This window comes from Lissotriton vulgaris, chromosome 10 (assembly GCF_964263255.1).
Source record: "Lissotriton vulgaris chromosome 10, aLisVul1.2, whole genome shotgun sequence".
Taxonomy (NCBI): domain Eukaryota; kingdom Metazoa; phylum Chordata; class Amphibia; order Caudata; family Salamandridae; genus Lissotriton; species Lissotriton vulgaris.
Genome location: NC_141698.1, coordinates 658,788,620 through 658,814,897, shown reverse-complemented (window position 1 = coordinate 658,814,897; position 26,278 = coordinate 658,788,620). Strand labels below are relative to the sequence as shown.

Genomic DNA, 26,278 nt, shown 5'->3' with positions numbered 1-26,278 from the left:
TTGTGCTCAGGTACAGTGATGAAGACGACATTGATAAGTGGTGTGCAGCTTTTGCGAGAACTTGCAAAATTAGGAGAGTAAGTTGCCAGCACCAGGGCTCTCTACTTTGGGACTTACTTTCAGTGAAGGGCAGAGATAGACATATGACCCATAATGAGGATATGGCGGAGGGTTATCAGCACATGAAGGAAACCCTCACAGAAGGGTTTGTACTCTCCATAGAGGAGTAAAAGTCAAGTTTGGAGAGACCCAAAAAAGGCAAAAAAACAAACTTGTTGTTGGCTCCTCAGTCAAGGCACTAGAGGTCTGGGAAGAAGGTAAAAGGCTGAACACTTATGAAGGGCTGTATAACTTGTTGATGAAAGCACACAATCTGACTAACTATTACAGAACTATTGCGATCGCACCTAGTAGATTCTGAACTGTTCTCTCCCAGAGAGAAGGTGAGAAAGGAAGATAGATGGGTCACATCCAGGCTATTGCAGAAAAGACCAAAGGTGGAGGTGACCCCAAGAAGGGTGCACAGACTTCCCAACAAAGGAAGGAGATGAGCACTGATATTGGTAAAAATCAAGCATTCTCTAAAGGTCCCCAAAAGACTTCTCAGAAGGGTGGGCCCAAGACTCTTCCCTGTCCAAAGGAAAGAGGTACCAAGGTAAAAATTGGGACCCCAAGAAGGCTGGGACATGCTATAACTGTAATCAGCCAGGGCACAAGAAGGGTAATGCAATATGCACCAAGAAGTCCCTCACTGATGGGCAGTCCAAGTGGATAGTTAGTGTTGGGAAGGGAGAAGAAGTGTACTCTGGAAAGACCAGAGGCTACACTGAGGCTACTTTAGTTTCCCTTGGAGGGCTGGGTATTGAAGCCATCACAGTCTTACCCCCAAGCTTGCAAAGGTATAGACCAAGGTATAGGCCACGCATCAATGGAAATGAAGTAGAAACTCTGAGGGATACAGGTACCAGTGTCAACATGATGGTGGCTCAACTTGTTTTCCCAGTCCAAATGACCCCTGTGTTATTCACCAAATTTGATAATGAGAAGAGGCTTCGTCCAATGGCTTTGATGAACCTAGCGTGGGAGGGAGTTACTGTCCAGAAGAAGGAGGTTGTGACTCCTGCCATACCAGTACAGTGTCTGTTTAGGTAATGATCTGGAGACTTCTGCATGGGCAGAAGTAGTGAAGCAGGCTCATGCAGAAATGCTGAGTCTCGCTGAGTAGGTGTGTGACAACTGGGGCTGTCAGGGGAGTCAAGAAGAATTAAAGCCTGAAACTATGGCCCAAAACTTCAGAAACAAGAGGAAGAGCAAGAAGACTGGTGACATAGCTTCTAAGAGGTCACAGGATAAGGGGGTGAAGTCTCCTCAGGGAGATGCCCTGATGCCTATGGAGGGAACTGCAACTGAGGAGCTTGGGCCTGAAATCGCAGAGTTTCTTGATGCAGGGGGAACCTCCGAAGAAGAGCTATGCCGAGAGCAAAAGAGATGCCCTACTCTTGTCTGCAGCAAGCTGCAGGCAAGAAGATGGAGATGTCAGTGGCACTGACAGTGTTTATTGGGAGGATGGGCTCCTGTATACTGAGGCCAGGGAGCCCAAACCAGGGGCATCCAGGAGAGTGGTGGTCCCCTAGGTATACAGAGAGTTCATCTTAACTTTAGCGCATGACATCACCCTTGCTGGACATCTGGGACAAACCAAAACATTAGAAAGGTTGGTTGACCATTTTTATTAGCCCCAGATGTCTAAACAAGTAAAGGTGTTCTGTTGCACCTGTGCAACCTGTCAAGCCAGTGGCAAGACAGGCTTGCAACCAAAGGCTCCGTTAATCCCACTACCAGTGGTTGGGACTCCCTTTATGAGGTAGGGATCAACACGGTTATTCCCCTTGACCCTCCGACTGCATTTGGAAACAGATTTATTCTAGTGGTAGTGGACCATGCCACTAGGTATCCAGAGGAAATTACCCTCAGGACTGTAACTGCTCCTGCAGTGGCAAAGGCCCTCGTTGGCATTTTAACCAGGGCTGGGTTTCCTAAGGCGGTGGTCAGTAACAGAGGGACAAACTTCATGTCCGCATGCCAAAACGCTATGTGGGGTGAATGTGGAGTGAGTTACAAATTCACTGCCCCTAATCACCCCCAGACTAATAGCTTGGTACAAGACCATTAAGGGCATGATCATGGAACTCCCAGAGAAGCTCAGAAGGAGATTGGATGTTCTGTTACCATGCCTCTTGTTTGCATACAGAGAGGTACCTCAGAAGGGAGTTGTCTTTAATCCCTTTAAGCTCCTGTTTGGCCATCCTGCACGGGGTCTTCCAAGTGGACTGTGCCCTACCTCATTTTGGAAAAAAGGGGAAAGTTATTTACCTGGTAGACTTCAGCACTCCCAGGAGTCCTCACAGAGTACTCCATGTGAACCGCCTAAAGCCACACCAAGACAGGGTTGACACGACCATTTTGATGGTCACTGAGGCAGGACAGGAGGAGGAAAGGGAATCCTTTCCCGACTTGTTATCAACCAACTCACAAGATGGTACAGTGGAGGGTGTAGTCCTGTCGGACACTCTCACTGTACAGCAGCAGACTGACTGCAGGCAAGTCCTCAGCCAGACTGCAGAGCTCTTTTCTTTGCCCCTTGGACAAACAAACCGGTGTACCCATGATGTGGACACTGGAGACAACCTCCCTGTCAATAACAAGATTTATTGACTGACGAATCAACTCAAAGCCAGCATCAAAGCTGAAGTAAGCAGGATGCTAGACCTAGGGGTGACTGAGCCCTCGGATAGTCCCTAGACCAGCCCAGTGGTACTGGTCCCCAGATCTCACTCAAAAGGTGGGAAACTTGAGATGAGGTTCTGCTTGAATTACAGAGGGTTGATTGCAGTCACCAGGACCGATGTTCACCCCATACCAAGAGCGGATAAGCTTATTGATAAGCATGGAGCAGAAACATTTCTCAGTACTTTGAGTTGGCATCCGGGTACAGGCAGATTGGTCTGGCCCAGGCAGTCAAGGAGAGATCGGCATTCTCCACCCCAGAGTGACACTTTAAATTCAAAATACTTGGCTTTTGGATTACAGAATGCCCCTGACACTTTTCAAAGGTTGGTGAATCAAGTTGTTTGAGGGCTGCATTATATTAGTGCATTATATCTGGATGTTATTGCTGTCTTTAGCTCCACCTGGGAGGAGAACCTGGTCCACCTGAGACGTTTTGCAAGCCCTGCAGCAGGCATGCCTCACAATCAAGACCAGTAAGTGCCAGATCGGTCAGAGTACTGTTGTCTACTTGGACGACCTTGCAGGTGGAGGCCAAGAGAGACCACCCAAGATCCAAACCATTCTGCACTGGGAGCCTCCTAAGACCCATTCTCAGGTCAGGGCATTCCTTGGCCTGACTGGATACTATAGGTTTGTAACCGTATGAAACCATAAATGCCATTTTTAAATGACAACAGCAATTTATTCAATCACCCAATGGTGAAACATTTTCAATAATATAAGCAACTAATCAACATCTCAGCATGACTATGAGGCAAGTAATGAATCCAAGTAAGCACAGACCCCCCCCCCCACCAAGCACTTATTAAATAAGTCCCATTTCAATATTAGGCTCACTTCAAAAGTGTCCTAGTACAGACAGAATGCCCTTGAAAGTTTAATAAGAGGATGGTTAAAAGATGACTGGGATCCAAAACAGCTAGTTGTCTAAAGAAAATGTGAAACAATTTATTTTTAAGTTAACAAGTCATGTCACTGGATTTTCAGTGTGACTCGTCATGGCCAGCCCGCCCAACAACATTTCTGGATGAATGTCCTTCCTCAGTCCTCGCAGTTATCAGTGTGGTAGGTTCACTGAATCACTAGTACATAGTGGTAAGTATTGCAGGCTCGCCACCACCACAGTTTGCATAGGCCTTGTCAACGCAGTGATCCGGAGTTGAAAAGTCCCAGCATTCAGAATCAAGGGAGTGGGAATGTGCATTTGCCAACAGCCATGGGAGATCCAGTTCCACTCAAACTGGTTCAAACTTGTAGTGTCTGCAGTGAGCAACATAATTGGGGACACAACTATGGTGCTACAGCTGCTCTCCTCAGTAGACTCTGGGACACCAGCTGCCAAAAAGAGAGAACAAATAGACCACCTGTTAAACTGTTTTATTAAGCCCCCGCTCCACTCTGGATGACAACTACAACAAGTATTTTCAATGCAATAGGTCTCACACTTACGAGAGTTTGAGCTACTGGTTTTGTAAATGACAATGCCAATAGCCTAAACTCTCGCAAATGCAAGACCTATTGCATTGCAAATGCTTGCTTTTGGTGAAGCACCCCATACCGCACTTTCATGTTAATGGCGGCCACGCCGATTTCTTTTGGCAAAGTATCTATTTGTCAAGTTGACAAACAAATGCTTTTTTTGTAAAAGTGCCCCATGCCGTGGTTGCACTTTAATAGCGGCCACGCTCCTTTCTTTAGAGAGCTGTGTCTAAAGAAAGGGGCGTGGCCGACATTAAAGTGAAAGCACCATATGGGGCACGCTCGGAAAAGAATAAATGAAGCGTTGGGAGAGAGCGTGTCTCAAACCATTTAATCAAATAGTGCTTGGAGGCTTTAATTAAAGCGCACCAAGCAATAACACATGTAACAGGGGGTATCCTGATGGGAGGTTACAAAATGAGACATGGTGCTACTAAGGAGGGACTTCTAAGCCTATTGACCAATGAAAAGCCACAGTTTACAAAGGACAATGATAAGCCAATAAAAAATATGGGCGGAGCTTCAAGTCTATACCTGAATACGCATGCCTCGCAAAGCAGCGCATGCGCTGTCCAGGCTCGACCTGAAAATGACCCAATATGATAAAAATGTGGGCTTTCAAGTAACAATATGCAGCAGAGTACATCTGAAGAATTGGCACTCCGGACAGCAACAAGGCAAACCATGCTGCTGAAAAACAAGGGGTCAGAGAGACGCACAACACCCAGTAACAATTGGCAATATGCCATTTGTCCTCCTTCATTAAACTTTTACCAGCTAATTACAGGATTCAGAAAGGTGGCTGGAACTCTACCCCTCCTTGATCCTGCCCTAAATCTCAAACAAAGGCATCCAACATTCCCAGCATGTTGCTGCCTCACACACATTGGTCCTTCAGGAAAATTATCAAGACGTGGTTTTTCTCCAATCTATAGTTTGATTCCCTTCCCTGTCTGCGCCTGTTAGCCCTAGCGCTGGGACCCACCGTTGCTGGAGCAACCATGCACTTTAGAAGAACAGTTAACATAACATAACTAAGCGCAATCCTGAATGTAGCATAAATTATTATCTACTTCTACTTGGAAAACAGTGCTGCATCACAGGCGGACAGGTAAATCTACTTGTGCCTGTGGGTGGCTAAATGTTCTATAACACCTTTACAATTTCAACCCTTAAATTATTTGAACATGGGGCACTAAACAAAACTGACTGACTCTAGAGGTTTAAATTTATATGTGTTTTAATTACATCGATAAACAAGACTTATTTTAACAATATTATAAGGTTGAAAGACCGAGATAGCCTTGCAGAAATGAGTCCAGGAAAGGTCATAGGTTGCACGTGTTGCGTTTGTTTTGGTTTCTTTTTTTTAATAGCTTTGCAAACTTGATAGGACAACTCATGATAAATACATGCACAGCGGAAAAACTCAGTATGAGCAAATAAACATTCTCATAGCTCCATGTCTGTCAAAAATATGAGTGCCTAGGACATAAAACACTAGCCCAACTAAACCTTTCCGTTAGGAATGAATAGAAATTCGAAAGTGATAAAGTTACCTCATTAATAGGGCATGCCCCCACCTGTCCACCTCCCACCACTTCAGGTTTTTACATACGTTTTCTGTGTTATGCTCACAGTCCAAGTGGGCAGGATGTTAATTTGGACATTACGTGCCATTCTTCACAGCAGGCTTTGTTGCTATTTTCAAGAGGAAAACATCTTTACCTTTAAATGGAGGTCTCCACCACTGCAATCTTTAAGGATCTGGAACCATTTCCATTTGGTGAATATATCAATACAACCTTGGCACACAATAAAGCTAAATACATGTTAGCAGTCTACCCAGCTCTTTTTTTAAGCTACTCAGACTCAGCAATTCTTGGATAGCTGGCAGGTCAAATCTGGAGTTGAGTTTAGTACTAGAAAGAGACATGATGCCCAGAAGAGCAGAGTCATGCTACATTCCGTTATGGCGGTACCCCTGCCCACAACTCTGGTATTTTTGCCTCTGGAGCGCCCCGTTATACATTGTGTTTCCTACTAGCTGTGGCACCCTTTTGGCCCCAGGATGTGGCTTCCTGAATGGGCAAACAACACAAGGCAGGTGGGGACCAAAAACATGCATTCAAAAAAGACCAAGTGTTTTTGCAGGGGCCATTCCCAGACGTATTGCCAGACTTATCACTTCTATAAGAATGGCAGTCGACATAGGTGGGGCTTTGCATTAAAGTTGCACCCTATTTGCTGCCCATGCTTGCATTTAGGTCTTTTGAAGGGATAGTATAGGATCCAGCATACTACTGAGCAGACACAGTTCTAGCCAGGATAGGCTGACAACTCATCTAACGACTGCTGCACATTGGGTACACAATTCCTTCTCACTTAAGTAGTGGAACAAGACACCACATGCTTCCTACTGACAACTTTAACCAACATCCACAGTCAGTGGAAATGGGAGTAGGTGTGGGAGGGTGTGGTGACTTCACAACCTCCAAACGGCTAGGAGGGCCCACACAGATTAAAGGCCCTACTTGGTTTGTTTGCACGTTCAGTGGTCAGGAGCAAACATTAGGCCCAATAGTTTAGCACATCATCTGGGTCGCCATTATGCCTATGCTTTACTTCAGTCCAGTCACTCTTATGATTCAGGTTCATTACAGAGACAGCATCAACTATGACAGGATAGACACTCCTCAGTTCCAAGGGGACCTATAATGATGGAAGGAAATATATAGTCTTCAGTCTTGTGTTCAGTCAGGTCCAAAAATAGGTAAGATTGTTGCCAGACACTGTTCGACAAGCCACGTCACAAGCAGCTGCTACTAGGTCTCAACTGTGCGAGTAGAGGTAGTTTGCCTTTGATGTCTCAGAGTCCAATCCTACTATGGCTCTGCAAATCAGGCCAAGTAAAACACTTTCAGCATTGGACTCTCTGTGGTGCCGAATTTGAGCAGTCACATGCTTCTCAGGGAGGTAGTGTGGGTACTCAAAGGCGGAATTATAGCACTGAGACTGCACTTCTTGAAGGTGCAGAAATGGTCCGGGAGACAATGGATAAGGGGAACCATACAATGCTGATACTATTGGACCTGTCTGCAGCATTCGACACGGTGTCCCATAAGACTTTCCTGGACAGACTTAGACAGCTGGGAGTGACTGGGACCACCTTAGCTTGGTTCACCTCCTTTTTAGAAGGCAGAACACAGAGAACTCAATTACATCCATACACCTCCACCTCTCGCGCCCTGATATGTGGAGTGCCTCAGGGTTTGGCTCTCAGCCCGACCCTTTTTAATGTCTACCATGCCCCGTTAGTAAAGCAACACGGTGTCGAGGTTGTTTCATACGCCGATGACACGCAGTTTGTGTTCTCGTTACAAGATTGCTCTGAGGCAGCATTCTCTAACTTTATGCAGTGTCTCATGGACATCTCTACAGCTAATTGTCTAAAGCTGAACACGGATAAAACAGAGGTACTGTTTGTTAATCAGCCCTACACCGGACCTCTGGTGGCCCGCAGAGCCAAACCCACCCCCCCTCCCAGTCTCATCTGCAAGGAATCTGGGCTTTAAACTTGACACCAACCTGTCATGCATGTCCCAGATTAGCCATGTCTGCTAGTCCTGCTTTTGGAAAATGAAGGCCCTACGGAGATTCCTTCACTTCCTACCCATGGACTGCAGGAAAAACAATAGTACATGTGTTGATCACGTCACAGCTCGATACGCAAACAGTCTGTACTTAGGGCAGCCAGCTTACCTATTCAGGAAACTGCAGATTGTTCAGAATTCTGCAGCCAGGCCCATCAGAAACGTCCCGCTGAACCATCACATCTCCCCTCATCTACGTAGCCTTCATTGGCTGTCTGTCAGGAGGAGAGCTGAATTCAAGGCACTGACATTGGCCTACATGGCACTCAATGATATCGGCCGTCAATACCTACGGAAGAGTCAAGTCAAGTCAAGTCAGATAATTTATATAGCGCACTACATACCCAGAGGGTCTGAAGGCGCTTGGGGGGGGGGAGAGGAGGATTACTTGTCAAATATCCACGTTTTAAGTTGCTTTCTAAATGCTAGGTGGTTCTGGGTAAGGCGAAGGTAGGTGGGGAGTGAGTTCCATGTTTTAGCTGCCAGGTATGAGAAGGATCTGCCTCCCATGGTGGTCTTGTTGATGCGGGGTACAGTGGCGAGGGCTTGGCTGGAAGAACGTAGTTGGCGGGAGGGGGTGTAGAAGGACAATCGTGAGTTGAGGCATTCCGGTCCGATGTCGTAGAGTGATTTGTGTGCGTGGGTTAGCAGTCGGAAAGTGATCCTCTTATTGACGGGTAGCCAGTGGAGGTCTTTCAGGTGGCCAGAGATGTGTTCGTTACGCGGGATGTCTAATATAATCCTGGCTGAGGCGTTTTGGATTCGTTGGAGTTTCCTCTGGAGTTTGGCTGTGGTACCTGCGTAGAGGGTGTTACCGTAGTCCAGTCGGCTCGTGACCAGAGCATGGGTGACTGTTTTTCTGGTTTCGGTGGGGATCCAGCGAAATGTTTTTTTGAGCATGCGGAGAATGTTGAAGCAGGATGAGGATACGGCGTTGACTTGTCTGTTCATTGAGAGTGAAGAATCCAGGATAACGCCTAGGTTCCGTGCGTGGTTTGTCGGGATGGGTGCTTTTCCAAGGGCTTCCGGCCACCAAGAGTCGTCCCATGCAGAGGGGGATGTGCCTAAGATGAGGACTTATGTTTTATCCGAGTTCAGTTTCAGACGGCTTTGTTTCATCCATTTGGCAACTTCTTTCATTCCTTCATGTAGGTTGGTTTTGGCGGTGCTGGGATCATTGGTGAGAGAGAGGATCAGTTGAATGTCGTCCGCGTAGGAGATGATGTTGAGGTTGTGTTGGCGAGCGATGGCCGCAAGGGGGCTCATGTATACGTTGAAGAGGGTAGGGCTGAGTGAGGATCCTTGTGGTACGCCACAGATGACTTCAGTGGCCTCGGACTTGAATGGTGGAAGGCGGACTCTCTGGGTTCTTCCGGTGAGGAACGAGGTGATCCATTCAAGTGCTTTTCCTTGTATTCCGATGTTTCTGAGGCGTTGTAAAAGGGTGCTGTGGCAGACTGTGTCGAAGGCTGCAGAGAGGTCGAGGAGGATGAGGGCGACTGTGTCTCCATTGTCCAGTAGAGTTCGAATGTCATCTGTTGCTGCGATGAGGGCGGTCTCAGTGCTGTGTTTTGCTCTGAAGCCAGATTGTGAGGAGTCGAGGGATTTGTTGGCTTCTAGGAAAGCGGAGAGTTGGTTGTTGACAGCTTTCTCGATGACTTTGGCTGGGAAAGGAAGGAGCGATATGGGGCGATAATTTTTGAGTTCGGTGGGGTCCGCTGTGGGTTTTTTCAGAAGGGCGGTGAGTTCAGCGTGTTTCCAGCTTTCCGGGAAGGTGGCAGAGTTGAATGAGCAGTTGATGACGTCTCGGAGGTGCGGTGCTATGACGGAGTCTGCTTTGTTGAAGATGTGGTGAGGACATGGGTCTGTGGGGGATCCTGAGTGGATAGAGTTCATCAGGCGGATGGTGTCCTCAGTGGAGAATGGGTTCCAGTCGTTAAGAGTGTTCAAGGGGGGAGGATGTTCATCATATGGTTGGGTGGGTTGGTCTCCGGGTTCGTTGTCGAAGCTGTTGTGGATGTCTGCAATTTTGTTGTGGAAGAATAGAGCCAGGGAGTCGCAGAGGGCTTGAGAAGGGGTGATGTCGTTGGAGTTGGCCGAGGGGTTGGTCAATTCCTTGACGATGTTGAAGAGTTCCTTGCTGTTGTGGGCGTTGTTGTCTAGTCGATCCTTGAATGCTGTTTTCTTGGCCTTTCGGATTAGTTGGTGGTGTGTGCGGGTGGCGTTTTTGAAGGCGTCTTTGGTGCTAGTGGTTGGGTCTTTTTTCCAGGCCTTTTCAAGGGAGCGGCAGAGTTTCTTGGACTTCTTAAGATCATCGTTGAACCATGAGGCCTTCTTGCTGCCAGGTTTGCTTTGACGTTTTTTCAGTGGTGCTAGGATGTCGGCGGTGTTGGATAACCATAGGGTGAAGTTGGCGGCGGCTTGGTCTGGGTTAGAAGAGTGGGCTGGGGTGTTTAGAAGGAGCGATGAGGAGATCTGGTCGATGGTGATTTTGTTCCAGTTTCTTTGCAGAGTTGGTTGGAGGTGGTTGGTGGCTTTCGGCTTGTTGTAGGTGAAGTGAACGCAGCTGTGGTCAGTCCAGAGGAGATCCGTAGTGTGGCTGAAGGAGACATGATTGCTGGAGGTGAAGATGGGGTCGAGTGTGTGACCTGCGATGTGGGTGGGGGAAGTGACCAGTTGTTTAAGACCGAGGTTGGCGAGGTTGTCCAGGAGGGTGGTGGAGTTGCGGTCGTTGTTCTTTTCAAGGTGAAAGTTGAGGTCTCCCAGAAGGATGTAATCTTTGGATGGGAGCGCGTGAGGAGTGATGAAGTCCGTGATGTCTTCACTGAATTTTGAGCGGGGTCCTGGTGGTCTGTAAAGGAGGGTGCCTCTGAGTGTGGTCTTGGGGTCTATGTGGATCTGGAAGTGAAGGTGTTCAGAGTTGGCGAGATTGACGTCAGAGCTGGTAGAGATGTGGATGGATTTCTTATGGACGATAGCGATTCCTCCTCCTGTGTGGCCGGTACGGTCCTTGCGTGTGATCTTATAGTCTTCCGGGATGGCAATGGTGATGTCTGGGGCGGAGGAAGCGTTCATCCATGTTTCTGTAAGGAAGGCGACGTCAGGTGAGATGGTGTCTAGTAGGTTCCAGAGGTCAATGACGTGTCTGTGGACTGAACGGGTGTTGAGCAAGATGCATTGTAGGTGGTTGGCGTCAGGAATCTGTGGTGTGGTCGTAGCGGAAATGTTGTCGGTGCCGATGAATTTGCAGGAGTAGCAGGAGAAAGGTCCATGGGTGTGTCCAGGAGCGGCTTGGACGCAGTTGGGGGCGCGACCGGGGTTAAGGGCTAGGAGGGTGGCGGCATTGTAGGTAATGCGGGAGGGCTGGGCAGCGCGAGGGGCAGGGGGTCTGGCGCTGGGCGCGGTCCAGGCGCGGACGGGCGTAGACGGGCTTACCTTTGGCGCACCTTCGGCGCGGATTGGGCGCGGACGCTGCGCGCGGGAACTACTGTCATATATGGAGAGAGGAGGGGGAGGGGCGAGGGCGTCTCAGCTGGGAGGCGGGGCGGGCACACGAGGACCACAACAACACTCAAAATGGAGGCGGAGGGGGGAGCACAGCGTAGCGCTACAGGCAGACGCTTGACCAAGGGCAAAACAGCATTAAATAAATTACACAATGTCAGACAAGTAAAGCGGCAGTCAAACAGGCAGCAGGCAGTAATATATGTCAGCTTCAAATGCAGAGCAGCGCTACGATACCAATGCCAGCAGGGGAAGCTGGGAGCGGCCACTCGGCTCGAGGAGAGGAGTGAGTCACGGCGTTCTGAGGCAGGGAAGCGCTGTTATAGATCAGTGGGAGGGCGTCTCAGCTGGGAGGCGGGGCGGGCACACGAGGACCACAACAACACTCAAAATGGAGGCGGAGGGGGGAGCACAGCATAGCGCTACAGGCAGACGCTTGACCAAGGGCAAAACAGCATTAAATAAATTACACAATGTCAGACAAGTAAAGCGGCAGTCAAACAGGCAGCAGGCAGTAATATATGTCAGCTTCAAATGCAGAGCAGCGCTACGATACCAATGCCAGCAGGGGAAGCTGGGAGCGACCACTCGGCTCGAGGAGAGGAGTGAGTCACGGCGTTCTGAGGCAGGGAAGCGCTGTTATAGATCAGTGGGAGGGCGTCTCAGCTGGGAGGCGGGGCGGGCACACGAGGACCACAACAACACTCAAAATGGAGGCGGAGGGGGGAGCACAGCGTAGCGCTACAGGCAGACGCTTGACCAAGGGCAAAACAGCATTAAATAAATTACACAATGTCAGACAAGTAAAGCGGCAGTCAAACAGGCAGCAGGCAGTAATATATGTCAGCTTCAAATGCAGAGCAGCGCTACGATACCAATGCCAGCAGGGGAAGCTGGGAGCGACCACTCGGCTCGAGGAGAGGAGTGAGTCACGGCGTTCTGAGGCAGGGAAGCGCTGTTATAGATCAGTGGGAGGGCGTCTCAGCTGGGAGGCGGGGCGGGCACACGAGGACCACAACAACACTCAAAATGGAGGGGGGAGCACAGCGTAGCGCTACAGGCAGACGCTTGACCAAGGGCAAAACAGCATTAAATAAATAACACAATGTCAGACAAGTAAAGCGGCAGTCAAACAGGCAGCAGGCAGTAATATATGTCAGCTTCAAATGCAGAGCAGCGCTACGATACCAATGCCAGCAGGGGAAGCTGGGAGCGACCACTCGGCTCGAGGAGAGGAGTGAGTCACGGCGTTCTGAGGCAGGGAAGCGCTGTTATAGATCAGTGGGAGGGCGTCTCAGCTGGGAGGCGGGGCGGGCACACGAGGACCACAACAACACTCAAAATGGAGGCGGAGGGGGGAGCACAGCGTAGCGCTACAGGCAGACGCTTGACCAAGGGCAAAACAGCATTAAATAAATTACACAATGTCAGACAAGTAAAGCGGCAGTCAAACAGGCAGCAGGCAGTAATATATGTCAGCTTCAAATGCAGAGCAGCGCTACGATACCAATGCCAGCAGGGGAAGCTGGGAGCGACCACTCGGCTCGAGGAGAGGAGTGAGTCACGGCGTTCTGAGGCAGGGAAGCGCTGTTATAGATCAGTGGGAGGGCGTCTCAGCTGGGAGGCGGGGCGGGCACACGAGGACCACAACAACACTCAAAATGGAGGCGGAGGGGGGAGCACAGCGTAGCGCTACAGGCAGACGCTTGACCAAGGGCAAAACAGCATTAAATAAATTACACAATGTCAGACAAGTAAAGCGGCAGTCAAACAGGCAGCAGGCAGTAATATATGTCAGCTTCAAATGCAGAGCAGCGCTACGATACCAATGCCAGCAGGGGAAGCTGGGAGCGACCACTCGGCTCGAGGAGAGGAGTGAGTCACGGCGTTCTGAGGCAGGGAAGCGCGGTTATAGATCAGTGGGAGGGTGTCTCAGCTGGGAGGCGGGGCGGGCACACGAGGACCACAACAACACTCAAAATGGAGGCGGAGGGGGGAGCACAGCGTAGCGCTACAGGCAGACGCTTGACCAAGGGCAAAACAGCATTAAATAAATTACACAATGTCAGACAAGTAAAGCGGCAGTCAAACAGGCAGCAGGCAGTAATATATGTCAGCTTCAAATGCAGAGCAGCGCTACGATACCAATGCCAGCAGGGGAAGCTGGGAGCGACCACTCGGCTCGAGGAGAGGAGAGAAGAGAGTCCGTAAATACCGTCAGTCTAGAACCCTAAGATCTAACCTCCTCAAACGCCTCAACAACCCACGATTCTCAAAATCCAGAATAGGAAGACGATCCTTCTCCGTCAAAACTGCAACCTTGTGGAACTCCATGCCGGAACACATCAGAAAGGCCAAATCAGAACTCACCTTCCGGGGGACTTTGAAGACCTAGCTCTTCAGCCTCCCCTAGCACCCTGTGGCACGTTCACACCAACTCACCCTCATCCGCACCAAACTCTGCTAGCGCCGGGACACCTCCGTTGGGGGTAGCTGCCCGCTTTAGAAGCCTAAATACATACATACATATTGGGAGCTGTTGTGCTGGATTGCCCTTCTATCTGCTCTCAGTTCCAGGTTCCCCTTTCTGGTCTAGGCAATTCCACCCATCTGAGATTATGGCAATAGGATGATGATGGTTCAGGTGCAGATCTCCCCCATTCAGGTATTGATGCTTAGTCTAATACAGTTCAACAAGTTCAGCTCCCAAACAGTTTAGTTGGTCATTTTTTACCACCGACAGTGGAACAGTACTATCATGCAGCTACCAACTTAGTCTCAGCCTTCTTCTTACTACTACTGCGAGGAGGTGCGCTACAGAAGCTCCAGTAGGGGGCTTCTCACTGGCCACAGGAGCTTGCCCAGCAGATGAAATTTCAGAACTCATGTTTCAGGTGGTAACTGGTGGCTATTGAGCAGGCAGAAACACCAATCCCCATAGTAGGCTTGATCTAGACCTGGAACAGTTGATCTGCAAGCAGTGCTTAATTTGAGCGGTGGTAATTGGTGAGCCCCACCAGCAGTCATTTTTTGGGGGACCGCCACTAATTTTTTCTCATCTGACATTTCCAGAGAGCAAAAGAGTTAAAATGCAAAGGGAGAAAGCAGGAACCTGCAAGACTGAGAAAAAAAGTCAGGGAGTGTCTGGTAGATGATTAAAGAGGCATGATGTGGATTCCAGTCTGGTATTCAGATCCAAAATGGCTGGCCACTGGCTTCGGTGCGGGCATTGGGCACCGACAATTATTCTTCATGAACTAAAAACTGTCTGCATGGGCAGTTTCTCCCACAATCCGTGCAGTCGTGCACAGGTCGATCTCCTTCCTATGGTGTGGCCATCTTCTGGGACAGCCAAGCACAGACTAATTTAGACTCAAATCACAGTGATCTCAGGACAAGCAATCAGGGTTGCCGCCATGAACAACTTCGGAGAGACTGTAGGCACACCAGCATCTGGGTAGCCAGACTACGCTCCGTAGTCTTCCTCTTTTGGAAGCCCCACCAGGATGGAGGACCTTGCACCTTTAAAATAGTCGCACCTTCTGCAGGGTTGGCAGGCTCCACTCCTCCCAGCAGACGGACTGGCTTTGAGGCTATTTAGGCCAGGTATACAGCTCTTCACCAAGCGATAGTCTGAAGTAATGTCCCCTCACCCATGGGAAGCTAGGCAGTAGGCATACATCAGTTCTGTTTGCACAGCGCAGCCTTCTGAATACTCAGTGAAGCACTCCCTTCCATAGCCAGAGGGCTTGGAACTTGAACAAGTGGGCTTCCACTTTTATACCACAAAAAGCAGACAGGAGATGTGGATCGGCTGTATGTACAGTCAAAAATTATTTGGCGTGGTTCTCCATTCAAGTGTCCTTTCTTAGCTGTTCTCCAGTCACAGCCTCTGTGCAGAATGAAGCTTCTAATAGCAGGTTTGTCTCCAGCCTGGAGAACCCATTACAGAGACGCAAGACTGCAAGGTGTCTGCACCTGGCTGTCATCAGCTAACTAAAAATGTGATCAGTAACAGAAACGAATGAGCCTCCGCCAAAGGAACCCTTTCAGTGTGCACAACAAAGTCTGAAATCTCACTTTTTCCCAGATAACCTCTACCAAATGTAAGTTCAGAAAGACAATTGTGCAGGTCTTGCAAAGGAAAACAAGCTTTGTCGTCATGGTGACTGCCGAAGTCACTCCATCACAATACAAAAATACATCTTTAAAAAGCACAGCTGCCTCGAACACAATGCCAAAATCACCTACTGTAAACCATCAGTCTGCCGGCTGGCACTCGAACCGCAGATCCTCAATGGAGAGCAGCTCTCTCACCTTTTCATATACGGAAGCCGGTGAATTCCTCTAGCAAAAGCCAACGCACGTCCGGGAGCGCCGGAAGTGACATCATTGTTCAGCGGCAAGAACGAAGACTGCCGTGAGTGCAATGGCCATTAAAGGGACAGACGGGTTGGCATCGGTCTCTTTATTTTTCCAACTCCACTTCCTTCATCGATTCCAGCGTATACTCAGGTAAGTGCTGCAGTTGTTAAAAAAGAGCAGCATCGATCCTCCGCTCTCGGTCCCAGCTGCTCAATTTCCGTCCCAGACCAGCTTCCTCATTTTTCGGAAAGCACAAGTTTTCATTAAGGGGGCAAATTCAGACGCAGCTCCCTGCATGTGTGTGCTTCGTACGCCTGCGTTGCAATGTGTGTGTATTATGTGTGTTTGATGTTTGTCTGTATCAGCTTGCCTGCTTGTTTCATATGCACCTTTTGTGTTTTGAGCATGTGTATTTTTGTGTATGTGTGACGTAGTGCGTGCCTGTGTAAGTTGTGGAAAATTGCAAAAAGCCTAAAAAATGTGTTTTACAGCAAGTTCTTCGCCGTAAGGAAAAATAAATTACTGCCCGTATATTGTAGGTCCCATGTTGGTTCCAAGTGCACCTGCGTGTATTCAAGATTCTCGGCCAAATGGAACAGTTTTCGATCTACTGAAAAGTTGTTAATCAAAGAAGGCTAAACGCATTTATTTATGTGAATATTGTATATGGTTGAGCATTACTTGTGTCCTTGCAACTTGTAGTGAGCTTTCATTACTAAATGAATGTGTGCTCTATTGTTGAATCCTGGTCACGTTCCCCAAGTTCTCCATACCCTTGCATACCTCCCACCCTCCCTTTGTGCTGTGACTGCATCCACACTTAGGGAACTCTGCTCTTTCACTTATTGTAATAACTCTAATTAATGGTATTTGCTTTAGACCTTGCACCATATACCATTCCTATGTGACTCTTAGAGCTTATCCAGTCATATCCCCTCCCTATGTATATAGAGATAACTCTAATCACTAGTGTATGCAGTAGACCTTTGTATTTTCTACCATTCCTATGTGACCATTAGAGTGTATCCGGTCATATCCCTTCCTGTGTATATAGAGATAACTCTAATCACTTGAACATGCAGTAGTCCGCTTTGTTCTTTTCCATTCCTATGTGACTTTTAGAGTATATCCAGTTTTACCCCATATATATATATATATATATATATATATATATATATATACTAGTTTATGCAGGAGTCCGCTTTGCTCTCTACCATTCCTATGTGACTCTTAGAGTATATCCATGTGTATCCCCTCCCTAAGTAGATAGAGATATTACTAGTATATGCCTAGAGTTTATCCTTTTGCACCTCCTCCTTGTGTGACTTTATCTCTTGTACATTTGCAATTTTTTCTGTTGTACCTGTTTTATAACGCATGTAATCCTAAATCCGTATGTTTTCAACTGGTTCTTATGTAAGTCAACAATTTGCAAATTTGTTTTTCCGCTTGTAACCTTCAGTCCTTATAGTTGAAACTGGGTCCTATGTAAAGCGCTCTGACACCTCGGGTAAAGTTCGCGCTATATAAAATCGCATAAATAAATAAATAAACAAACAAGCTGTGTAGTGTGCAGAGCAGCACATCTTCTAAAACACTGGCAGGTTTCATGGATGTGTTTCAAAGCATAAGGATAAATGCTTCAAATAACTTGGCCGTTGTTAAGCTGGTTCCTTATTTTGTTTGCTATTTGTGTAATTGAAAGGGCGGTTGCCTGTGGCGATTGAGGTTTACGCCCTATTTAGGAAACGTAGTCCGACGCATTCCAACATCTTGCAATATCTACTTTCGCAAAACTGGCAATCATTCTGGTTTCGTTCCATGTGCATGAAATGTTTTTAACTCGTTTGTATATATTATTGAGACAGGGCCAATTACGTATTCCCTATATGCGCTAATTTACCTTGACCGCTAACATCTCTGTACAAATTAAGCAGGTCTTGTTACATCTGCCACTATCGATCCCAGCCATGTAATATCCAGTTACAACCTGACCTACTGCTAAAGTACTGAGGCAGAGGGATCGAGCCCTGAGATGAATCACATTAATATTTCCTATTAATTCCAGCCCATTGGGTTTCAATCATGGCCAAGCAGCACTCGGCCCCAGGAGCCAGCGTGTCCTGGTGGCGGTGTTTACACAGCGGCTTTTCTCTCTCTTTCTCTCTTTCTCTCTTTATCTTTCTCTCTCTTTCTCTCTCTTTCTCTCTCTTTCTCTCTTTCTCTCTCTTTCTCTTTTTTTCACTCTCTTTCTCTTTTTTTCACTCTCTTTCTCTTTTTTTCACTCTCTTTCTCTTTCTCTTTCTCTCTCTCTTTTTTTTTTTTTTTTTTTATATATATATATTACCCCAGCACCATGTGAATCTGGGCAATAGCTTGCTTAATCTTCCCAACGGCCCCCAGCGCCTAGAGACCCTTACCGGTGATTGTGCGCTTTACAAATGTGGATTTCTCGCTTCTAGTATTCAACTTCCTCAGATCATGTGTTAAATATTTATAAGGTGAAAGCACGCACAAGTTGCGGTAACGCGTGCCTTCCCAATTGATTGAGATCTTATAAGAGGTTTCCCCATGCCCTCTTCTCGTTAGAACTGCGGGTACTACATGTGTCAACGAGGTTTGGGGTCCCTTTATGTTAAATTGCATCTCTTACCAAACTTCCAAACACCTCTGGCCAAACACTTATAAGGTCCCAGAGGGGAGACCTATTGGTTATGCCAATGCTTTTGCTTTATGTATTTGCCATTGTAATGCCTTTTTGTTTCATTTATAAAGCCATTACATATTGCACAATTAACGTAAAATACTACTAGCAAAGCTAATATCTTTAGCTTAATAAAAGGTGTAACCTATTGCATTTTTAACGCTTGTCCTTTCATGTTGGGGGTGCCGGTGGGCAGAGGGTAGCAGGCATCTGATTCTCTATGCATCTGTGGGGATAGGTAACTTGATTTCCCGTCACAAACCCCAGTGTGAAAGTTCACTTATTGATAGTTCTTCTATTTCTCTCATAATGCCTCTACTTTACTATTACTATTTGTCCTGAGCAGCAAGACCTAAGCATACACCCTGGCTCTCCAAAAATAAAGTTGATTATTAGGTAATTTCCTCAATGGCCTTCAGTGCATGCCCAAACACTTCTTTGTAGTCCAAAATCTAGGCATATTAGATAGAAATTGCACCAGGTCAGGGTACTTTTTGGGGTGCTTTTCTCCAATTAAATCTGTCAATCAGTTTGATATGCTTTGTATTTTACCTCGGAAACTTAAACCACACACAAACTAATTCCTGATTTTTATATCTAGCAGAACATAATCATGGTTTCATTCACGTCCTGTTTATCACTTGCGATCATTCTGTGTGTGTTCGAAAAGATGGTGACTTCCTGCTTTTGGACAATCCCGGGGAAGTTATTTGTAAATGGCGGGTCGAAAATGTAGATGAAGATGGTCGGCCAATCACCGAAGAGAGAGATTTTAAAGCTATGATTCTGTTCCAATCATCTGGTAAGCACAATAAGTAAACCTTTATAATAAGTTTGCAACTGCAGGATAACTGTACAAATTACCAACCTGTTTCAGTAAAAACCTACATTTGTGATTAATCCAATAATGGACAGTAAAAATGAACATGCATGTCCCCACATATGCCTTGGATTGCTCTCCAGAGACAAATGTAACACTTATGAAAAGGACTGAAACGTTTAGATTGTGGCACTACTATAAGGCAGCCATTTTTGGATAAACTATTTTATTTGGGCAACTTTTTTCAGGAGGTTCAAATTCAGGCTTACAATGTGTACTGTCTATTAAGGAAAACTTACTTACTTGGTTATGGATAGATTGTACGTTTGTCCTTTATTATCAATACCTCTTTATTTATATATATATTATGGCTAGAGCGTGAAGATATATTGCAAGTGGTCAATGTGTTCTTTTCTGTTTTGAAGTTTAAATGTAAATATATATATTTTTTTCTCTTGCTTTTTTTTTAGTGAAGAAACAGTGTCTAATGATTCAGGATATTTTTCAAGAGATAATTGCAAGCTATTCTGGCACAACAGAGGGTCTAAAACAGGTGTTACTTCAAAGGGCACTGGAGAAAAAGCAGATGTTAATGGAATGTGGCAATCGGGGAAGCGCTGGTGGACTTAAGAGGGTGTTAAGCGAACTACAAGAGGAAGAAATTGCAGAGAAAAGATGCAAGGACAAAAAAGCCAAGCAGAATGGACTGGATTATATAAGAGTTGGTAACAAAGCTGTTGCTGAAAGCGCAACTTCTCAGCCTGGTGATGCAAGTTCGCAGATGAATTTGCTGAAACTTGAAAACCTGGCCCATTTAGCAGGGATGGCTAGTGTCCTTCATCAAAAATCCACAACTAAAAATGACGCATCAGACCGTGAAAATGAACTTGTCTTGGAGTCCCCGCTTAAATCCAAATATCAAGGACAAAAACATGCCTCCCTTTCACCACGTCATCCTAGAGTAATCAACACTCATTCTGAAAATATAATGGGGCCATTCTGATGTAATCAATAGCCATCCTGAAGCTGTCATAGGATCATCCAGGAAGAATCCACACTCATCCAGAAATTGTCATGGGATCATTCCAGAGTAATCCACCCAGAAATTGTCATGGTAATCCACCCAGAAATTGTCATGGGATCACTCCAGAGTAATCCACTTCCATCCTGGAGCGGTTATAGGATCATCCTGGAATAATCGATAGTCATCCTTAAATTAGCTAGAACCCATCCTGGAGTAATTCTCCCTCATCCTGAAGTTGTCAATTAGTATTCGTGGAGTTGTAAAAGGTAATCACTACCTGCCAGTAGAAGTCATCAGAACACCATCCTACTGTAGTTTTTGTGATGAGTCTAGGTTCGTCATCACATTTACATTTTGCGTCCTACAGGCATACTTCAGGATGGCTTCCCCAGATAATTGCAGGAAAGCCTGACTGTAATCATCAGATGAGTCCAGAATGATCTTCCTTTTTGACATGGGTACTGTCCTTTGTGTACAAATATATGTAGGTTGTGTGTGTACAAGTAAGCCACTGTCCTGGTTGTGTGTCTCAATGGACATTTTCTGGGCCCACGTGAATATATACAGTGTTGCCGCTCAGCAGGTGTGCATTATCATTAGAAAGCTGAACTTCTTATGCACTGCCTTACTGAATCCTTGCTCTGGCCTGCACTACATTTTATACAATGGCTCTTCCTATGATGGCATCACTTAGTCAGAAGTAATGTAATGCAACACCAAGCCGGTCATTTTGAAACCAACCGCACCCTACCTCTTTTTGGTCACAAAATGCTGGTAAATGTGCCCAGAGTAGGGCAGTAATCTGGCAAAGTGAAGGCAAAGTGGGTCGGAAGTGAAGGTGAGCACATGACGTACATGTGACTCCGTAGGGCTCGGGTGGCTCTCCAGCGGCTCGAGAAGCCGCTGCCAACCACAGTCCAGCCGAAATGACCTAGTAGTAGTGACTGATTTACTCACCAGCATTGATACCATTCGCACGTGTCGCCAGTGTCTCCAACAGGCTTTGTGTCTGGTTGCTGGCTGACTTAGAAAAGCAGACGGCCGGATTTCTTTACAGTACACTCAGTAAAGATCCATCATCTCTGCTCCGTACTAGAGTCATTAGAGCCCGCCTTCAGCCGGAAGGCGGGCATAAGCAGCAGCTGTATATTGTGCCGGGGCACATGCAGTCTCATACAGCCAGTCCAAACCTGACAATCGTTCACCCAGCCAACCCTGGGTCTCGTTTCAGTTTCGTACAGGACAGCTGGTATATCAGCCAATCCTAGAGAGCAACCCTAGCCGCACAACCAGTGAAAATTAGCTCTCCTAGGCAACCAAATGACAAGAATTCCCTTAACCAATAGCAGGTCATCAAACATTATCTCTCACAACGTAGAATATACTTTCACTATTGATTGGCTGGCGCTGAAAGCCGGTCCATTGTTCATTCGGTGCAGTCTGTCGGCCCTGACTCGACAGTTCGTTAACGAATTATCAACTGGTTTCGGTTTCAACGACCTGTCAACACATTTTTGTTTTGAACATCACAGCTCCAAATCAGCAGTATAAGGTATCGGGATTTCTTAAGTATTATTATCCATACAGCACATCAAGTCCCAGAAGTAGGTAGGTATTATATTTCTGGATTAAAACCCCTCAGGCGGTACGGAGACCTATACCACTCAGTTGAATGAGTTTCCAATGAAAAGAAGCGTGAGGGAAGTCAGGTGGTTTTGCGTTGGTTGGCATGATTGAAGGCAATGGAAGTCAGGCATATTTGCAGGGAAATTTTGTTGCGCCCAATTATCAGTTTATCAACTTCATATAGAGTTTGTTTTACCTACCTAGTAAGGTATTTTCCCCCAATATTTTTTTCTGCAGATGCATACTGTAGGAAGCTGGCGTTTTATGTAGTGTAGCAAAATGAGGTACACCGTAGAAACTCCAGACCACTCTTATTGGCTTACAGGACTTAAATTAATTAATCCCAAATGCTCCGTTTTGTGGGCAAGCAGTTTAGGCTTATCAGAAGGTAGTGTGTAGTATGCTGCATATTTTAGAATGTTGAAGGTTAGAATGTTGGTATGATTTGGTCAGTTGCTGAATGGGCTGAGCAGAGCCCTCTACGTTCATTTTTCATACTTCAGTGCTTTCCTCAGGGCTTTTCTTTTACATGTCTCAAAATTTATCATCCGCTCATTACATGTTTAAAAAAATGTATCATCTCATTAATTTTCAAAATTTATTTTTCTATCACATCTTTTCAAGATATGTTCACCTAATGCTTTGATTGTAATCTTTTGGTGTGCCTCTTTGAAGTCTCCTTTCTCATTGCAAAGAATGGAGAAGATGTAGTATGCTGCTCAGCCAGGGTGTGTGTATTTTAGAATGTTGAAGGTTAGAATGTTGGTATGATTTGGTCAGTTGCTGAATGGGCTAAGCAGAGCTCAGACTGCTCCTGGTGGGGCTCTCCTTATTTACTACTTTACTATCTATGAATTTAAAAAGAATGGACTACCCGCATTTATTCCCATTACATTGTGTTAAGCATTTATTGAACACAGAGTAGATAAATGAGACACACACTCAAGAAGAACTTGAGACTAATTTAGAAAAATAGCAGGGCATTTTATATATTTTTTAACACCAAGATCTTTGTAATTGGCTAAGTACTTTTCGATTCATCAGTTTTTACAGTTAAGCAAAAATGTCACACAATGGTGTTTTTACATTATAACCCTTTCCTACGGAGAAAGAAATGTGTAATGCATACAGTTATTTGCAATCGTATTTCAGGAGCCACCTTAAGTACTTAAGGTGCTGGGTGTCAGGGGGGTGCTCTACAGAGCCCACGGCAAGATGGCTGCTCTGTAGTGCAGCTCTGCTGGACGGAATAAAGAATCCTATATCGGCGAAATGGGTAACCATCTGCAGGAAGAAATTATGGCGATAGGTAGCGTAATGTAATAGGAAATACCAGGGGCCTCTTTGATCTGCTAAGGACAATCTCCTGCGGGGGTTCCGAGGATGGGGCCTGCGGAACTGTGGCCTGCTTCACAGCAAGATGGCGGCGCGCGACGAGAGCTGGGCCCCGATGGAGGCTAGGTTCATGAGGCTTGTACCAGACAGCTAACGGTCCAGGCCAGGAACAGTAGGAGGAAGGACCTAGACCGTCATTGGGGTGTGCGGCGTGTTTACACGGGAGTGATCCTGTAGGTTACGGCAGTGGCAAACGAGCAGGGTGATCCGTGTGGTGGTGGCCCGTGACCGCGGTTCTGCCATTGGTGAAGGGGCGGCTGCTTGGTGTGGCGGACGCTGTACATACCACCGGAGAGGGGGCTGGATTCAAGTGGTCCCATCGGTGCGGTTGTGCGCCAGCTCTGTGATTCACGGCTGCCGCAGCAAACATGGAGGGCCTGCTGCGGGGGAGGAATTCATCTGGTACGTGTATCGAGCCCGGGTGGTGAGTGGAGGCTCTTCCATAATGCTGAAGGCGTGAGAGGTACATAGAGTGCTGCGGGACGCCTGGAGCTCACAGATTGAGCATCCCCCCTGAGATGGTGCTGGTGAAGTGTGGCGTGGCTAGCGGAGGGGGATAAAACAATCGGGCCTGGCGTATCCTGATAGGAACATTAACCCCCTTTAGAGGTGCTTCATATGTTCATGATCTTGCGAATGCACAGTAAAGCAAGGCCGAACATATAGGCACTCCTGGATGCTGTGCATGGTGGACCCCCATGTGGATAATGTGATCATGAGATGGGAGCTGGAGACACGTGGTGAAGCCAGAGGCTGCTGTATAGCTGAGTGGGGAGTCTACTCCTTCAGTAGTCCGGTGAAGGCACAGGAATGGCAAAGATGGGAAAAATGGACAAGTAACAGTCCAAACTGTCCTTCAAATCTCAACGCTCAACGCGAGCTGCTGTGGCACATTCTGATACTGCTACACCAACAAATAATGGATGGAATTCTGAATAAATCATACATAAACCCCAGTCAAGAGATCTGGGTTAAATCCATTGTTCTTTTGTTCACCATGCCACAAAAGTTTAGACCCATCCATTTGCAAATCAGTGTTGACCCTGTGGCTCATGGGAACAGTCCAAACCGAACTGCCAAGCCAGGTCCCTCCTGGACCGGAAACAAGCATCCTGGGACCGGTTTCTGGGTATTACCCTTCATCAGACAGGCTAGTTTGAATCCAGTGGCGCAGTGAGGAAGGGACTCACGTCTGGGCATAACCATCCCACTTCCTGAGATTGAGATGGTGCAAGCGTCTACATCACCACTGGAGTCTACCCTACAGGCGATGCAGCAGAGACTGCAGGCCATAGACGGGATAATAGATACCCTCACGCTCAGGATGGACAGTATGACCACCAAACTGGACAAACGGGGAGCATGCTTAACTGTGGTGGAGCAGCGTATTTCCTCTGTCGAAGACTAGTCGCATGCAACAGTGCACAAATGCTGCGACATGAAGAAAATATTGGAGGTATTCAGAGCAAAGAACGAAGATTTAGAGGTGCGTTCCTGGCACAACAACCTGCGAATAATGGGGGTCCCTGAGAGCACCAACACAGGCTGCCTTGAAGACTACATATAGGGAATGCTCAAGGATACGTTTGGGGCAGAGAATCTCTAGCAGGTACTCATTATTGAGAGGGCGCATAGATCATTGGCCCCTAAACCACCTCCAGGCGCCCTACACGGCTTATCATAACCAGACTCTTGAATTACCAGGATCGGGATACTGTGCTACGATTGGCAAGGGAGAAGCAGAACACTAGCTATCAAGGGAATGTGATGTCCTTTTTCCAGGATTTCACTGTTGCGGTGCAAGCAGCCCGCAGAGAGTTTGCACCTGTTAAGAAGCAAATGCATGAGTTGAAAATTCCATATGCGATGCTGTATCCTGCGCAACTGAGGATTTCGCACAAAGGCAGGATGAAGTTCTTTCAAACACCGAGAGCAGCTCAGAATTTTCTGAAACCGGTGCAATCCAAACAAGAGTCCAAGGAGGTCGCCTTCCCCCTCTCACTCTGAATCGTGACTTTTGGTGAGAAGCATTTGAAAAGTGGGCAGGTGCCGGTAAGATGGTCTCTATTCACATATGAGGGTATGGTTGACTGTATAGGTGGTCAGGGTGACACGCCACAGGACACCTGTGATGGGCGAACTATAGAATGGCCCTGAACTGTGTTGATCAGGAATGTGGATCATTGGGGTTCCCTCAGTGCTGTACATAACCGGACAGTAATGTGGTGGATGCTGAGTTGTGGACTATAATGCTCCTCATGGAATGTAAACAGACATCTGTTTTGTGAAAAATGCTGGTGGGTGGTTTTGATCGAAGTAGGTCCATAAAGATGGTGTTAATGAGGCTCCGCTATTTGTCTGGTATAGGTTGTGGCAAGTTGAGGGTATGGATCAAGCTATGTAATTGCTCAATTGTATTTCTTATGTTGAGAATTTAATCTATAGCATTATGTTAGGATGTTTCCAAAATGCTGTCATTCTGGCCACACCCGCACCGCGGGTGGGATTATGGGTATCTGGTCACCCCATGAGGGTATTCTCCAACCTGATTGCAATGCTGTTTGCATTTTATCTCGGGATGTGTCTTTGGCATGATTGGGATGCTGAAGTGGGTGGGGTGTTTCGAGTTGTTGTTTGTATGTTCAAGCATGATACATCGCTGGCAGATAGACACTCTGGTTATGCAGGTACAATTAGATGAGACACCAGAAAGGACTAACACGCACGATCAAGATACACTGTATAAATGGTAGGTGAGATTAGGCTCATGACATAGAATGTCAGGGGGCTCAATAATCCCAAGAAAATCAGGCAGGTGTTGGCATATTTAGACAGACGGCAGGCACAACTGGTTCTTTTACAAGAGACACACCATACAGGAATTAGAGGGGGTGGGGCGGGTGGAAAATGGGCAATGG

The 26,278-nt window shown here is 46.9% G+C and overlaps 2 protein-coding genes across 5 annotated transcripts in view; one reads left to right on the top strand and one right to left on the bottom strand.

The window, feature by feature from the left end:
- The window catches only part of UBE3C (ubiquitin protein ligase E3C), a 1,218,167-nt gene extending 1,202,382 nt beyond the window's left edge, over positions 1-15,785 (bottom strand). Inside the window, exons 1-2 of one of the 4 annotated variants that reach the window (XM_086941495.1) lie at positions 15,744-15,785; positions 8,032-8,211 (exon numbers count right to left, since the gene is read on the bottom strand). The gene's annotated coding sequence lies outside the window, so the exon portion shown is untranslated. Of the gene's footprint in view, positions 1-8,031; positions 8,212-15,677 lie in introns of all 4 variants that reach the window. The other 3 variants (XM_086941494.1, XM_086941492.1, XM_086941493.1) reach the window with 3 other exon arrangements.
- Positions 1,280-26,278, top strand: part of LOC147688648 (uncharacterized) — a 68,351-nt gene continuing 43,352 nt past the window's right edge. The window contains exons 1-3 of the mRNA XM_086939811.1: positions 1,280-1,535; positions 19,097-19,297; positions 19,786-25,412. Coding sequence (XP_086795937.1) covers positions 1,280-1,535; positions 19,097-19,297; positions 19,786-20,318 — 990 coding nt within the window. The 3' untranslated portion in view covers positions 20,319-25,412. The remainder of the gene's footprint in view (positions 1,536-19,096; positions 19,298-19,785; positions 25,413-26,278) is intronic.